Source organism: Argentina silus, assembly GCF_951799395.1.
Source record: "Argentina silus genome assembly, chromosome: 4".
Lineage (NCBI taxonomy): Eukaryota > Metazoa > Chordata > Actinopteri > Argentiniformes > Argentinidae > Argentina > Argentina silus.
This window is the reverse complement of record NC_139658.1, coordinates 4604867-4622028: the sequence shown is the minus strand read 5'-3', so window position 1 is coordinate 4622028 and position 17162 is coordinate 4604867. Positions and strand designations below refer to the sequence as shown.

Genomic DNA, 17162 nt, shown 5'->3' with positions numbered 1-17162 from the left:
ATCAAATTAGAGAGAGAGAGACAGACAGAGAGAGAGAGAGGGGAGGGAGAGAGAGAGAGAGAGAGAAAGAGAGAGAGAGAGAAAAGAGATTGATTGAGATTGACACTCACGTGAGGGTACGGACACACTTGGCGGAGTCGCGGATGTCCCAGACCTTGATGTAGGAGGTGGAGACAGTGAAGACCAGACAGGAGGAGGAACAGTATTTGACAGAGACCACGTTGTTGGGGTGACCCTTTAAAGTGACGATCTCCTGCCCTGTCACCAGGTTCCACATCTTACAGGTGCGATCTGAGGTTGAGAGAGAAAGGAACGAGTCAAACCAGAGGCCAAAAGATGCAATCTGGTCTGTTGTTCCTTTTTTTGGGTTTACCTACGTTTTCCTAGGAAACAGTATGTGAAGTTAGAACAGGTGTTGGGTGGGCGAGGAGTAGTCCAATACAGAAACAATACCTGTACAATGACTCATCCATCCGTATCAAGGCCAGTTTTTTGCCCCTTTTCTGCAAATGTCTTTCCTTTGTTCGGCCTATTAGTAATACCTGATGTGCCTCATGATGTCCGATTTTTTTTCTTGAGTTCAGATGCCAGCTGAGGAAAGCTGTGGTGTTTTATTCATCATCGTACCTTTGGATCCAGTGAAGAGGAGTTCATCAGTGGCGTCCACACAGAGGACAGGTTTGGAGTGGCCCTCCGCCATGGCTACACACTGCAGCGGTGCGGTCCGCCCCCCCTTCATACCCCCCGTAGGACTGATCACACCCCTGAGGGAGACACACACACACACACACACACACACACACACACACACACACACACACCCGTCACACACTCACACTGACACACAGACCCTTCAAGGCTAAACCAAATATCTCGGATACACACGGTTAACACACACACACCGATCACGTATATCTGTCTAACACACACTGCACACAAATACACACACACACACACAAACTAGCTTTCGCTTCACACTAAGATGAGAAGTGAGTCTCCACATCTGAAAGACCACACTCAATAAAAAAAGCACACATACAATCAAACAACACGAACACACACACAAACGTCCGCCAGGTATAAAGAACACAGCTCTACCATGCCCCCTGCTGGATATAGTAAAGGGCTCCAACTCATGCACAGGTACACACACACACACACACACACACACACACACACACACACACACACACACACACACACACACACACGCCACTTTTCTAAATCACTGTTTCTGTTGTTGATGATGATGATGTTGTTGTTGTTGTTGTTGTTGTGTTGCTTGGGGCTGCCTAAGCCCCATTTCTGCCATCCCACCATCCCTCGTTCCTACTCAGCTTTCTGGGTGAGCCCAATTAGACGCCTGCTTCAAGTAGCTACAAGTAGACCATCTCTGGGCAGATTGACAGAGAAAACGACCCCCTTTCCCCTAAAAAGTCTCTCTCTCTCTCTCTCGCTTGCTCACTCGTTCTCTCGCTCGCTCTCTCTCTCGCTCTCACTGGCAGGTCCAGAGAAGACTACTCAGGGAGAACCAGCCTAGCAAGACAGTACTGGGAAGGAAGGATAGAGGGACGGAGTGATGAAGGGAAAATTGGTCTCTGGTGGGCTGCCTAATAAGGGCAGCATAACACTTGGACAGATAAGTTACCCAAGAGAGGAGAAGCCTGGTGTGTGTGTGTGTGTGTGTGTGTGTGTGTGTGTGTGTGTGTGTGTGTGTGTGTGTGTGTGTTGGGTCACACCCCAACAAACTCCCTAAAAAATACACACAAGCATACACGCACACAAACACACACACACACACACACACACACACAACACACACAACACACACAACACACACACACCCAATTCGAACACAGCCCCCCCACCCCCATCAGAGGTACTATGCTGTGCAAACAGGTGAACGTGGCTGCCAAAACAGCCTCAGCCACATACTGTACTCAAAACAATGTAGAAGCTGCATGCATGTCTGCTATTCTCACCACCGCAAATCAAAACACAAAACCAAAAAGAATCAACTTCCACAGTAAAAACAGTGCAGTTAAAATGATGATGATGACATTCACAGCATCAAAAGCACAACGCATCAACAGCCCGCAACTCAAGAATAACGGCACAACATCCAGTGACATCATCACTACATGCAGCATCTCCACCAATCAAGAGTGAGCTAGCTTATGTGATCTCTTGTCTTTTGGGCCAATCCCGGCCAAGTTCGAGGCAAAGGGATCTGAGATGGCCAGGTGAGTGTCACATCCGACCCCCCCACCCCTTCACTCTTCTGTGAGTGGCCCAGTTCCATTCCGATGGGATAGACAGAGATTGAAGTGGAACCAGACCGTCCGTTAGGGTCACAGAGGAGGGGGGCAGGGTGGAGGTTTAGGTGTGACAGGTCAACTCCTCTACTGTGTGAGATTTATGGATAAAGTTGGGTGGAGGAGTGGGGGTTTAGATGGGGGGAGAGGGGGGTCTTCCGAATGAACCTTATCGCCAGGGAGGGCAGGGAACTTTGACAAGTGACCCAGTCTGCTCTGAGAGGGTGTGTCTACAGTACATCGCTGTCCATGATGGCTATACAACCACTCTTTCAGCCATTCAATGAGTTTGGAATCTGTCGCATTCAAGAGAGAAAAGGAAAGAAAACTAAAAAGGTGAGAAAACTTCAGTAAGGGTCGGTGCAACTTTTAGATTCAGAACATTGCATAGGCGTAACAAGATGGCAGTAGGTGAGTGACCTCATCAAAGTTACCTTGTAACAGGGCCTAATGGAGGGTATTGTAGTGTAGGGTATTGTAGTGTAGGGTATTGCCTGTGTGGGAGGCCAATAGACAGTAATTTAATAAGGGAGAGATTGTGTTTTCACTGTGATATGAAAACAGGGAGATAATAAACCTGCCAGGAGGAGTGGAGCTGGGAGATCTCCACGTGAGTGTCTCTCTCTCTCTCTCTCTCTCTCTCTCTCTCTCCCTTTTTCTCTTGTCTAGAAGACAAACAGGGGTATAGAAAAACAATAACCAATGTAAGTGGAGAAACACAGTACACATTTCACCTTGTTGAGTGAGATTGAACCTCCTGTTACCAATACCTAATTATGTCCCGGCTATCCTTTCATTCACTTGTGAATTCATGGGGAATGAGGTGTCTTCACCACTCTGTAGCAAAGATCTCCAGGCGAAAAGGTTCATTCAGATCAGGACACGGCAAACAGAAAACACCACACAGGTAGAAGGGGGGTTGGACAAGGGGTGGTGGATGGGGGACCAATGAGGTTAAGGCATGCTCCACATTGTCTCAGCCCACACAGGAAAGGGAGGAGGGGCCAGCCAAGGAACTGGCCAATCAGTCGTGAAGAGAGACAGAATGACAGAGACAGACAGATATCTCTACCTGAGGACCTCCGAGATAGAGGAGTCGCTGTCATCCGACCTGGAGACATAACAGGAGCAGGGTTAGGGTTAGGAAAGGGTTAGGGAAAGGGGAAAGACTAGAAGAGGAAGGGATATTGACAGGGTGCCTAGCCTGAGTGCCAGTCCATTTCAGCCAGTGACAAGCCAGCGACAAAGAGAATGGCACCCAAACTAGCCAATTGCCAGAGGAGAGAGAGGTTATCCATAAAATGGCCCAGAGTAGGTTTAGGGGGAGTCAGTGTTAGGTTGAGAGAGAGGGATTACCGACAGTAAGGATAGAGGAGGGGGTGAGTTAGAAAGGAAGGGGTACTGGGATTGGAGGACACTGAAAGGTTGCGGGAAGGGTTTCCCAGGAGTCAGGAAGTAGGAGAGGGGTGGGGTAGGGATAGGGTCAGCAGTAGGTTGGTGGACAGGGTTATCAATGAGACTGGATGTCACAGGACAACCCACTCATAACTGTGTCTGTGGAAAGGATCTGTTCCAGCAGACCCCCCGAGTCTTTGACAAATAGGGTCGCAATAAAACCTAATATTACACTATAAATCTTATTGCTCAGTTTACAGTATTGTTGCCATGATTTTTAGTTTTTCTTATGCTACTTTGAAATGAAAAATGTCTGGAGGGAGCAAAAGCTATTAAAAAAACATATCCTCCATAAATTATTCCATATCTCACATTATAATATTACATGCAGTATATTGTAGGCCAACATATTGTTCCCTAGTCTTGTAAGTGTGCAATTGTACATCTGGAAGTCTATGAACTCATAGTTAGCTCATAGTTAACAGGTAGTTGCAAAGTTGGTTCTCAAACCATTCAGGGTCCAGTTTCTCAAAAGCTTCATAGCTTTTTAACTGGTACTTTATTTCTCTGGATCAACCAGACCCATGCTACTCGTTTAAGAGAAAAGTGTAAATAGTTTAACACATTTCATCACGCACAGAGGTCAAACAACGCACTCTCTCACTGCTGTGCGGGCGGAGAAGTAAAGTACCATGTTACAGTAGCTGTGAAGCTTTCGAGAAACTAGGCCCAGATTTTTGGGGGCACTGGGGGAAATGGTTTCAGCCCACCAGCGGTCTACTTCTCAGTGTGAAGAATTTTGCATTAAGCAGAATGGTTCTAATCTATATTCAAGTGAGAAGGATAAATTCATCAAATTATCTTGTTTTTCCTCTCTGTTCGAGAACATTCTTGACATGTATACATACACCTGATAACCTCTAAGTTTGAGACATTCCCAGTACTATCTCTTTAAAACAGGTTACTTTCCAAAGAAGATGGTTTGGAAGGATATTGCATTTAAATGTTCATTTTTGCATTCTTGACCTCAATCAAACATGCCATATGTTCTCCCTGACCTCAATCAAATAAGACCTGCCCACTCCCCAAGGAAACAGCAGTGCATCTGTGAGACCAGAATGAACCTTGCCAAAAACGTTGGTGGGAAAAAGTGGATTCAAGTGGTGCCAAATGAATAATTCCCTTGCATATTCTTTTTCACTGCTGGTCTCAATTATTATTATAGGGTAGATAATAGCATCCTAGATTTTATAAAAGTGAAGAGAATTCAGTTGAACTAATTAGCTAACTATTCATCTCTTCAGCTATTCATTAATTCTCATTACACCCAATTATTGATTTAATCTGCAATGACTCACTGTTGCATTGTGATTATTGTAGTGCCATTGTATTCTATTTGTAAGGATGCTTGAGATACTGTCTTCTGACTAGGGCTCCATTGTAAAAGTGATGAAAAGTGCCTGGTTAGATAAAGGTTGATGGAACAAATAATGTCTTGAATTTATGAAAAAAGGGAATCTCGTGTAAATCTTTAACCATTTGAGATGCCTTACAGAATCATAATAATAATAATAGACTGATAATAAATATAATAAAATATGGACTTTCCTGTAAATGTAGAAACCAATTAAAACATTACAAATGATAAAATCAACAAAAATGACCTGTCAGGAAATCTCATCAAGACAACTTCCTTGAATAAAACAATGTCAGAAAACCATTCAAAATGTCCGCTAGTATCATCATCATACTGTCAATCTCTATGAGCCTAAATTACATCAACCTCCCAGCAGGCTTTCAACTATCCATTTATCCCTCAACAACTATCCCCTGCACTGTTAACTCAATAAAAACAAAATGGCAACCGCCGCCAAGCTAATGAGTTCTCCTCAGATAATTTACCTACCCCTGGTTTAGCTAATGAGGATCCACAGGCTCCCCTACACACACACACACACCCACACACACACACCCATAGGTACATGCCTGAGACTATCCCGTAGTACAGACTTATTACACACAGCTTCCTGGAACAATTAAGGAGATCAATAAACCCAAGAACCCCTCAGGTTTAACACAGATTTAAAATCTACACAAACAACTTCAAGCGGAGGCTTGGCAATTTACTGTTGCTATTTTACAAGGCTACAATTGATTGAGAGGAAGACAGAAGTTAAATGTTATTCCCCTTTTCAAGTCTATTTGTCTGGGTCTGTGAGCTCTAACAGAGAATGAAACGTGCTAGACTGTCAGTTCTAAGGGAGGTAGATCCATACCTCTAGAGTATTACTCTCAATAGGTCTGACCGTCACCTGTCCAAACGGCTCATAGAATAACTCAGGCTGGAGAAAAGAAAAAGATGGATAAAAGAAAAGGATGGACAGAAAGAAAGATGGGATTTGATTGAATGAGAAGATGTACGGGGGAGGAAACAAAGGAGCTTTTGAAAGTGTTGAACTACGTTCCATGTCTGGTTGAGGTCAGTGCAAGTGTGTGTGTGTGTGTGTGTGTGTGTGTGTGTGTGTGTGTGTGTGTGTGTGTGTGTGTGTGTGTGTGTGTGTGTGTGTGTGTGCGTGTGTGTGTGTGTGTGTGTGTGTACACTCACTTGTCCAGTGCAGAGCCCTGGCTCTGGTTGCTGGTGAGCCTGGAGAAGACGTTGCGGTCGTTCCGGGTTCTGAGTGGGGGGGAGGAGGGGGGAGTGTAGCCCACCACGTCAGGAGGCCTGGAAGGGGGAGGGGAGGAGGGTGAGGAAGGCTCTTTGTTTTAAGTTCACGGCACCTCATTTTCCACCCACATTTGATCTATTTCACATATTTCTCTATATATTTCACACATCATTAGTCAGCCTATTTGATTGGACAGATTTACCTGTAAGACTGACCACGATCATAAGACTTCCTCCGTGTCATTGGGGAGGGGTCAGAACCCCGAGACTGCCTAGGACTGATGTGCACATACACACACGCACAAACACATTCAGCAGAGTTTCTCCAGCATGGGGGCAGTGAAAATAAGCATCATCATAAATCGTGAGCGTCCGCATACATCTGGGCTGGCCAATCATGGCCTTGGTGAGCATCTACAGGGTATGCATCCTCACTCCAGCACAAACACACCTAATTCAACTAATGAACTAATCATGGTCTTCAATAACCCTTTATTTTACAGCCATGCCTCTCTAAAAATGAACCATCATTACCTGATATGAATTACACTTGCTGTTTTTTTTAGATTCACCAGAAAAAGTAAGTACCAGAAGGTACATGTTTAAAAAGTACTTGTTTTCATATGCAGTAGTTACCCCAAAGTACTGGGTATTAATACCACCTGAAACAAGGCTATCAAATAAAGGGTTACAGACAATTTCTACCCGAAAAGCAGTGATGCCACTCACAAGGTGTGTCCCCTGATGGGCAGGCTGACGGTGCGGGAGACCCTATCCCTGTAGTGGGGGTCTCGGAGGGAGAGGCCCAGGCCCCCCAGCAGGCTCCCGTTCTCCTGGATGTCGGTGAGGGAGGCCAGGGACTTGGTGATGTTCTTGGTGGAGGGGTCCAACACGGGGCCCAGGTACTCCGCCGACACCGCCTTCATCTGGGCAGAGAGACGTGGCTCTGCCTGGAAGGGTAGGGAGGGTGGGGGGATCGAGAGTTAGGAAGGGGGGGGGGGGGGGGGGGGGAATGGGGAGACAGAGGAGAAGAGAGTGAGGCTGCTTATAAGGCTATATTGATGGGAGGTGTTGGTAAGGAGCTTGTTGTTGCTGAAACAGGCCATATACATGACTACCATCTACTGGTAGCTGAGGGGAACTACAGCTATCTGATTTCACTGACAACAAACGTTATGCTTTGTTTACTCCACAAACTAAAGTGAACAGACAAAATAAGGGTAACTGTATCTAGTAGGGTTCCTCATAACAACCATGGCATACATTAAAAGACAATCAGGTGGCCGGAATCACAACTGAGCAGAGACTCATGTCAATATGAAAACATCATCATTTCAAGCAGACAATGGGAGATGAGAGAGCCTCCTTCTCCTCTTGAAGATCTCACTGATCTTGCCTGCATTGATGCAGGCAATACAGTGTAACCCAGTGTACAGTGTTTTCACCTAGCCAATCATGTCAGACCTGAAAGAAAGCATTCAACGAGAGGTCAAGGTGACTGTACCTGAACCCTTAGCTTGAAGTCATCCTGACTGGCTGAGGGCTTCATTTGAGAAAAACTAGAGGAAAAGAGAGGTAAACCAAGTAAATAAATAAACATACAGAAAGTACTTGTCTAGAAAGTGAAGGGTTGTGCCGTTTCATTTAGTCTCACCTGCCCTCAGACGCCTGGCTAAACTCTGATGGCTCCTCATCTGTGCTGACGTAACCATTCTCTGTGGAGACAAACACACAGTCACCCTAACACATACACATGTGTGTCTGTGTGAGTGTGTGTGTGTGTGTGTGTGTGTGTGTCTGTGTGTGTGTGTGTGTGTGTGTGCGTGCGTGTGTGTGTGTGTGTGTGTGTGTGTGTGTGCGTGCGTCTGTCTGTCTCACCCTGCTGTACATTGTGTATGAGTGCCTGCAGCTCAGGGTTACACTCCGCCTTCTCTCTCAGCGCGTCCAGGATTATGTGATTGTGGGCGGAGCCGATCACATCCGTCTGTCTCAGCTGGCCCTCCAGCAGACGGACCTGAGCCTCCTTCTGAGCCACCTGTAACCCCTGGGAAGACCAGCAGAGGGAGACATTTAACCACAGCTACAGTACCTACGGCTTCCAGCCATTATCTGCATCCCAAATCTCCCACCTGTTCCCTGATGTCTGCACTTGTGTATTCCCCTGCATGGATTAAAAAAAAAACATAGAATTGTTGCTTACACCAATCCTATGCTTTGAAATCCATTCTGGTGGAGAACACAAGTGCATACTCCGTGGGAAAGGGCGGAAAATTGGGATGCAAGCCTTCAAATATTAAACTCACTGGCAGCTTCTTCTCACAGTTACTACAGCCATCCAACAACTGCAGGAACTGACACTATGGGAAATGTGAAACAGCAGGTTTATGAGGTATATCTCACCTTGTCAATGGAGGCTTTGAGGAAGTGGTCCAGGAGGTGTCGGGCCTCGGCCAGTGAGCAGGAGCTGATGACCACTGAGGTGTCCACTGAGTCCAGCTCATCCTGCAGGAAACACTCAGGCTTTATATGGCCTCACTGGAGATCCACAGTCAGTGTGTGTGTGTGTGTGTGTGTGTGTGTGTGTGTGTGTATTCCTACCTTGGTCTCCTCTATCTGTACAATGGTAGCTTGACAGTCTGATAGGCTGTCGTTGATGTAGTCGATGTTGGCGTTCAGCACCTCGATCTCCTCATTCATTTCCTGTACAAGGCGGTCATCCTCCGCTAGCCCCTCCCCCTCAGCCATAAGCATCTCCCTCTTACGGAGCAGCGCTTCCTGCTGTACAGAGAGCTCCTCTCGCTTCTGTCTCACACACACACACACACACACACACACACACACACACACACACACACACACACACACACACACGGAAGAGGATAGAGAAGAGGAGAAAGACAAGCCAAGTTAGGTCTGCATTTCATCAAAAAAGTTGGACCTATGGCCCAATTCCAAATCAAACACTGGATCCTTGCCCTTGGCACGTCATATAGATCTGAGAAGCATGGGTACCGTAGGCACCAGGAAGCTAGGTGGAGTTAGTGACTGTTAAATTGAAGACTCAGATAAACTGCTTGGCTCAGACAGGAAGTCCGGTCACAGGGCAGAGGAAGTGATGCGTAGCCTACCTTGATGAGCCGGTCCATGTCGGACTCCACGTTGGAGATGGTCATCCTCTGCATGACGATGTCCAGGATCCTCCTCTCCAAGGCCTGCCACTTCTGACGCGCCGCCTTGGAGAAGCTGCTGCCAATGCCCACCACACCCTTCCTCTGGGTCTTCTTTCTGCTGCTGGGGGGGCAGGGGGGGGGGGGGGGGGGGAGTAGAGAGTCAGTCGTGTAAGCTACTACACAACTCAAGACAATAAAAGCACCATAGCAAAAGCTATCAGTTATCATTATCGACAGTAGAGACAAGAAGGCAGCTTTGGCATTGCATTCAATTCTTTCTCTAAACAACAACAATCTACTCAGTATTCTACGGGAGCCACTCATCCTCTATCTAACTCAATAATGTAACTGAATAATGACTTTGTAAAGTGCCCTTTACTTCCAAAATTGAATGGAACCTAATAAAAGCTTCACCGAAATGTCAACACACATGGACCCTGGTTTAAGGCCCGAGAAGCTGTTAAGCACTTTGTGGAAAAAATAAGTGACTGCTGACCTGATTAACTACCGCTATTACCTCGCAATACGTGTTCCATTCGTCGTCCCCTCGTTCTCCCCCAGGTAGCCATTAAACTTTCCGGTGTTCCACTGTTTTACTATACTGGACACATTGGTGCGGTTGGACTCAGGCTCAGAGGAGGTGGTGCTGGCTGACAGTTCAGCTCCAGAGTCGAGAGGCTGCAGGCGGCGGGCCATGCGCCCAGCCACGCGGTCTGACATGGGCTTGGCCATACGCCGCAGGGCCGTCACCTCCTGGGTCTTCCTCCTCAACACCAGCTCCTGCTGACGCTTCTGAGACTCCAGCGAACGGATCTGATACTGAGGGAGAGAGAGAGAGAGAGAGAGAGAGAGAGAGAGAGAGAGAGAGAAAGAGAGAGAGAAAGAGAGAGAGAGAAAGAGAGAGAGAGAGAAAGAGAGAGAGAGAGAGAGAGAGAGAGAGAGAGAGAGAGAGTGAGTAACACAGGTCAATACATAGAGGATGTAGAGCAATAGATTAGCTGGATCTGACATCGAGACAGAGAGAGACAAACAGTAATGTATAATTCATATGTAAAGCATATGACAGAGAGATACAGCAGTCAATATAAATATAGAATACATAATCTCATCTGATACTAAGAGGGAGAAAGGGGAGACGCAGGCAATATATAAACACTACATCAACCATATATTATTTATGTCGTGTAAACTGACGGTGGGTAACCGAGATATACCAGTTTTTATATTCTAAATGTCAATATAACCTGATTATAAACCGGAAAGAGAGAAAGCATGACGCTACGGCCCTCGACAATCAGAGTTTTGCATTCCTAGTGTTACATGGACATCATGAGTGCATCCTGTGACTGCTTTACATGTGACCCCTTCAGTTCAGTTCAGACACACACACATGCAAGCGTGCGTGTGCACCCGCGCACACACACACTCACACACTAACCTCTTGTCGGCGCTGCTCCTTCTTAAGCTGAGCGATCTCTCTGTTCCTCTTAGCCTCCACCATCCTCCTTCTCTGCTGCTCCTCCTTCATCTGCTTCATCAGCGCCACCTGGTGGACATCAAGTGAACAGTATCTCAGTTTCCCATATCGTGTCAAATAATGGTCACCAAATCTGGTCCTAAGGAAGCAACACGGTGTCCAGGTGTGGTTAGAGCCCTCTCTCAATCAGAAGGGTTAGTGCTGGGCTGAAACAAACACCTGCGCACGACCTTTGGCTCTCCAGGAACAGAGCTAGTGACCGCTGATGTAAAGTCAGCGTACAGTACAACATATATAAATCATTATCATTGTCATAACCCCTCCTCTAATGCCCAGACTTATTCTTCTCCCTCCTCCTCCTCCTCCTCCTCACCTTGGCTTTCTTCATCTCGTTGACCTCAGCCTGGAGTTTCTTGAGCTCTCGTTCATACCGGGTCTGGTTCTTGAGCAGACGTGCGTGTTCCTTCTGGGCCGCCTGAAGCTTCTGCAGGTCTCTGTTCATCTCCTTTAGACGTTTCTCATACTCAGACTTGATCCTGCTGGCCTTCTCCTCTGTGTAGTTCTCCATAGACACTAATGGTAGAGGGAAAGGAATATCAAGCCGGTGTGCCTACATTACCCACAACCACAACCGACTGAGTTGTGGCGCATTTGGTCAAGTGAATGTATCTGCAAAATAGGGGCCTACATTACCCAGAAAATGTCTACATTACCCAGAAACCAATAGTGTCCATAACCTTCCATTCAAAACAAATATATGCTATTCAGCTGACGCTTTCATCCAAAGCGACTTTACATTGCAGTGAGTGCATACATTTTTCAGTATATATGGTCCTAGCAGGAATCGAACCCACCACCTAAGCGTTGTTAGTGCCATGCTCTACCAACTGAGCCACAGAGGACCACATGTTGTATCTCTGTGCCTACAGTATGTAATCCATAGTCCAACTAACTGATGTGATCCTGTGTGCCTACAGTACCCAGAGTTCCACTCACTGAGGTTGTGCAGCACCCGGTCTCTCTCCTGCTGGGTGTCTCTGATCTTGTTCTGCAGTAAGATGAGTTTCTCCTCGTACTGTAGTTTTAACATGTGTAGTCTCTTCTGGCTGTTCTCCAGCTCATCTATGAGCTTCTGCTTGATCTCTATCTCACACGTCAGGTCGGCCAGGTCTGCCTGGAAATTGGCTGGAGGGGGGAAGAGGTCACAGAAAGGTGAAAGAGGGGTGAAAGGTCAAACATTGAAGCATGGTGAGAAACTGAATTCACGTCAAATGGAGTTTCTCTTTGTTTCACACATTTGAGTGGTAGAACCCGAATACACAGTAAAGAATGAGCTTGGAAACGAGGTGAAATTCGATGTAAGTTTAGATTGATTACTAAACTGGGAACTTTTAGTACAGTTTCTATCTAATGGCTTGTGTGATATCAAATACTGAATTGTCATCTACTCACCTTTCTCATCTGAATCAGAGTCTGAGTCCACCTGGCTCTCGTCACTGTCAAACTCTTCCTCATCCCTCCCCTCCTCTTCATACTCCTCCTCATCCTCATCACAGCCACTCTCCTCCCGCTCCTCCTCCTGCAGAGGGGACATCACATCCTACACACACACACACACACATATACACACACACACACACACACACACACACACACACACACACACACACACACACACACACACACACACACACACAACTTTAGATTCCCACATAACTTCTTATCTGTAATATGCCTCCAAGTCATGACTTGACGTCTGCGCCTCTTACATCTGTGTAATTTTCATCCGAGTCTATCTCTCCATTCTCTCCGTTTTCCCCATTCTGTCCATTTTCTCCATTCTCTCCATTCTCATGAGAGTGCAACTTCACTCTTTTCTTCATCCCTTTATCTTTCTCTGGACTGCAATGAGAAAAGGTGCACAATAAACATATTAATAAGCTCAACCGTCCCAACTGTAGCACACACAGATCTACTGCTAACATTTACAGTCATGAAAACCCCAGGTTGTTTTGATTGCTACTGTTTCAACAATCCGTCATTTTGTTTTGGGAGTGTTGCCAAGTCTACTTGGAGAGCTAGAACCTTCTGGTAATTAGTAAAGACCTCTCGATCTCTCTCTCTCTCATTCGATTTCTCTCTCCCCCTCTCCTTCCCTCTCTTCCATTGAAATTGCATGAGCCTCTATTAACCTGTGAGTGAGGCCTTGCTCCTCTTCCTCTCATTACCCACCAGCCGTCAGAATGAATAATGGCTGCTCGTGACTGTGCCAGAATCGCTACACATCCCTGGCCCCTTTCCAAACCTATTCAGTCGCTTGCTTCCCTAGGCCCTAGTTGATCCTCTAGCTCACTTCTCAAAACAATGATTTATGTCATAAAATAAGGAAGTAAGTTGCCAGTTGTGACGGCTGTGAATGACATCTGACACGACAGTGTTATCTCCTTCTCTCCTCTCGATTTCATGTCTCACAGAGGCGGTTCTGTGAAACATGTTCCTGTGATACGGAATCTGCTTGAGACCTCCCAGAGTTTAGGCGTAGTCCTTCAACGAGGCTGGCTTACAACTAGTCTTCCAACCTCTCACCTCATCCTCCTCTGCCTCCTCTCCTTCTTCTTCAGCCTCTCGATGTCCTGCTTGGCTCGCCGAATCACGTCCGTCATCTCCGCCTCCATGGACTTTGCAGGGGAGGAGCCTGGAGGGTGGCCGAGGGCGGAGCTATGGGCGGCCGAGGAGGGGAACGGGGAGCGAGAGGAGAGCCGGGACACGCTACGACGCAGAGACTCATTCATCGCCTCGCTCTCTAACAACTTTGACCTGGGAAAAAGGGAGAAGGAGTAGGGAAAAGAGAGAAAGAGTTGAGAAGAGGGGAAAAGGCAGAGATAGAGCCAGAGAAAGAGAATGATAAGGAGAGAAATAAAATATGGAATTGGAATCAAACTTCACTCTCTACAGGCCCTTAATACAAAAGTAACTCTGACAAGAACAAAACAGAAACTCCATGAACAGAAAGTCATGCAAGCTGTTCCCATTCACTTCCAGAATGATGTTGAGAGTCCAGTCAGAGGGCAGTATGATCCACTCTGAAGCTTATTAAACAGCCGAGCAGAGTTGAAGCCTTACCTGAGCTCCTCGACCTCTCTGATGTAGTTCTTGATCAAAGTGCTGATCTCCTCCTTGCCCTCCCCTGCAGGTCAAAAGGACACAGTGTCACAAGATACAATCTGACCTACGCAAAAAATGTCCAATTGACTAGGTCAGATCACTCATTTTGAGTCTTTCAATAAACAACATATGAAGAAAGTATAGTAAGCCCGGTCCGTGTTCTTACCTGAATTGGCGAGCAGCGAGCTGACCTCGTTGGCGAGCAGCTGCGTGACACGCGCGTTGAGGTGGTCGATGGTCTCCTGCATGGCTTTGACACGCATGCGGAGCGTGTCGCTCTCTCTCTGCAACATGGAATTCTCAGTGAACAGATCACTGAAGCCCTCCGAGCCATCCTCCCCCGCCACACGCTTCCCCTGGAGAACGAGAGAGTCAGCCAATCAGCACACGGGAGGAAGGTATCTCAACCAATAAGAATGCAGAGTGAATGTCATTTCACCCAATCAAATCCAATAAATAAGCAGGACAACACCATTTCCCCCCCAATAACCCTATTGCGACACCAAACACACAGACATATACTGTATGTATATTTGGAGCTGTACAATGACAATGTATCCAATCATAGACAAGACACCATCATTTCACCCAATCACCCGCTCCATTACTCTCAGACTCTCTTCAGACAGATCAGATCTCTCTTAACCCAATGAGGTAATCTCAAGACCCTCACCATGGCTACGCACCATTAACTCAGTAGTCTAGTAACCGTAGTAACTCACTGTTAATCACATTATCGCTCTAAACGATCCCTCGTGTCCCATAACCTCTAGGGTCAAAGTTGATCCAGAGAAGGAAAGTGATCATTCCATCCCTCCCTTCCTCCCACCCCCTTCCCTCTCATCTATTCATTCTTCTGTCCCTGGCCCCTTCCAATTCAAAAGTGTCAATCTCCATAAATCCCTTTCTCTCTACCCCCTCCGTCCCTCCCTCACTCTTTCTCCCTTCCTCTCTATCCGTCCCTCCCTCCATCCCTCCATCCCTCCATCCCCCTCTCTTTCTCACCGCTTTATACTCCATTAGTTCAATCTGTAGCCGGGCGATCTCGGCCCGCAGAGCACTGATCTGCTGGCTGGTCTTGTCCTGGTTGATCACCACCTTGTTCTTGATGTTCCTGGCTCGGTTGGCGTACTTCAAAGTGTTCAGAGTCTCCATGAAGTCCCGGTCCGACGGACTCACACACGCTATCATCACCGTGCGACTGGGAGGGAAAGACAGGGAGGGAGGGTGAGAGTAAGTGAGGTGAGGTGAGGTATTATGTATCAGCAGTAAAAAAGGGCTGTGTGTGTGTGTGTGTGTGTGTGTTACCTGTTTCCTCCCAGTGAGTCCTGTAGCAAGCGTGTGAGTTTAGAGTCTCTGTAGGGGACATGGCCTCCTTTCTTAGCCTGGTCTCCGAGTGCACTGATCACATTTCCCAGAGCCAGCTAGGGAAGACACACGCACACACACACACACACACACACACACGTCAGAATCATATCAGACAAGCACATCTGTCTCACTAAATCACAATTCACATGCGCGTACAAGCACACACACACACATAGACACGCACTACTCACCAGTCCACAGTTGATGGATATGCCCTCCCGGGCTCTCTCTCCGGTGGCTCCTGTGCGTTTCAGTCTCTCTGAACCAGCCAGGTCCACAAAGTGAAACTTGGCCATCAGGGTCTCGTACTCAGGCTTGGCTATGGTCCCTCCCGATACACCGTTCACCTCCTCGGTAACATCACCATTTACACCCCCGTTTACCTGGAGAACAGAGGTACAAAAGAGTTAACAACTGCTGTCTCGACAAGATGGATCATCAACAAGCTTTATCACTTTATACTTTTTAACGACTTCATTGTTTATTGGCTATGAGGAAATGTAAGATGATATGTAATATTGACATCGTGGTGTTATTGAAAACACTCATCTGTAAAGGCCAATAACAGCTGCTTGGTCAAAAGCTGCTTGGCCAATAATCAGTGGGAATAGAAATACTTCAAGCAGCTGAAGCAAGCACACAAATGTTCTTTATTTCCACTTGAGCTCATTCATTCTTTCTTCTTCTCCCGATCTCTCCCCCGATCTCTCTCTTTCTCGATCCCTCCCTCCATCCGACCCTTCCTCACCATGTCGATGTCCGTTTGTTGGCAGACTCTCATCTGACAGAGGTGGATGGTGAAGATGGCGTGAGACCTGGAGCTCTGGGCGTTCATCTGGGTACTGGCCGTGGTACGAGACAGAGCACCCAGCTTCAGACATTGCAACAGCTGCAAAACAAATGATCCTGGCATTTAGAAGCCTACTATACACAGAGAAACACACATTCATACTGTAACAGTAACACACAAACACGTGCATCCACACACACACACACAAAAGATCCTTTATCTTCATACACTTACATATATGACTTACATAACCGCACACACACGCATGCACACAGATACAGACACAGACACAGACACAGACTCAGACTCAGACACAGACACAGACACAGACACAGACTCAGACACAGACTCAGACACACACACAGACTCAGACTCAGACACAGACACACACACAGACACACAGACCTCTTCCTCTGAGGTGACGAGTCGTGAGGTGACTCCAGAGGTGTATATACTGCCACTGACATCCTCATGGATCTTTATGTTGGACTTCCTGCTTTTACAGTCTGGATCCTTCGACCCGTCAAACAGGTCCAGGATCTCCTCATTGTACAACTGTAAAACACACACAGGAATACACATTATTAACACACAGACACACCAACACACACATTCTGTACATTAACAAACAACAGATTATTGAAAAAAGCATTCATTCATTAAATGCATTATTTTTTCAATCCATTGAAAAATATATCTGGGTATAGTGTATATTCCAGTAGTCTTCAACTCAACTGTGTGTGTTCTTTACATTCTTCTGTAAATTGGAAATAAAATGCTTTGGAATTGAATTGGAGTTTCGAAACACTTTCTG

At 46.6% G+C, this 17162-nt stretch overlaps 1 protein-coding gene across 1 annotated transcript in view; it reads right to left on the bottom strand.

Moving 5' to 3' along the window:
- Window positions 1-17162, bottom strand: part of kif21b (kinesin family member 21B) — a 53241-nt gene that overhangs the window by 6725 nt on the left and 29354 nt on the right. Inside the window, exons 4-28 of the mRNA XM_083669257.1 lie at window positions 16754-16903; window positions 16307-16447; window positions 15750-15941; window positions 15496-15611; window positions 15193-15388; window positions 14354-14543; window positions 14146-14209; window positions 13609-13839; window positions 12792-12924; window positions 12475-12622; window positions 12019-12207; window positions 11396-11595; window positions 10984-11091; window positions 10063-10364; window positions 9504-9666; window positions 8974-9177; window positions 8776-8877; window positions 8254-8419; window positions 8030-8090; window positions 7880-7934; window positions 7105-7325; window positions 6579-6653; window positions 6316-6432; window positions 628-764; window positions 111-291 (exon numbers count right to left, since the gene is read on the bottom strand). Of these exons, the coding sequence (XP_083525383.1) occupies window positions 111-291; window positions 628-764; window positions 6316-6432; window positions 6579-6653; window positions 7105-7325; window positions 7880-7934; window positions 8030-8090; window positions 8254-8419; window positions 8776-8877; window positions 8974-9177; window positions 9504-9666; window positions 10063-10364; window positions 10984-11091; window positions 11396-11595; window positions 12019-12207; window positions 12475-12622; window positions 12792-12924; window positions 13609-13839; window positions 14146-14209; window positions 14354-14543; window positions 15193-15388; window positions 15496-15611; window positions 15750-15941; window positions 16307-16447; window positions 16754-16903 (3842 nt within the window). The remainder of the gene's footprint in view (window positions 1-110; window positions 292-627; window positions 765-6315; window positions 6433-6578; window positions 6654-7104; window positions 7326-7879; window positions 7935-8029; window positions 8091-8253; window positions 8420-8775; window positions 8878-8973; window positions 9178-9503; window positions 9667-10062; window positions 10365-10983; window positions 11092-11395; window positions 11596-12018; window positions 12208-12474; window positions 12623-12791; window positions 12925-13608; window positions 13840-14145; window positions 14210-14353; window positions 14544-15192; window positions 15389-15495; window positions 15612-15749; window positions 15942-16306; window positions 16448-16753; window positions 16904-17162) is intronic.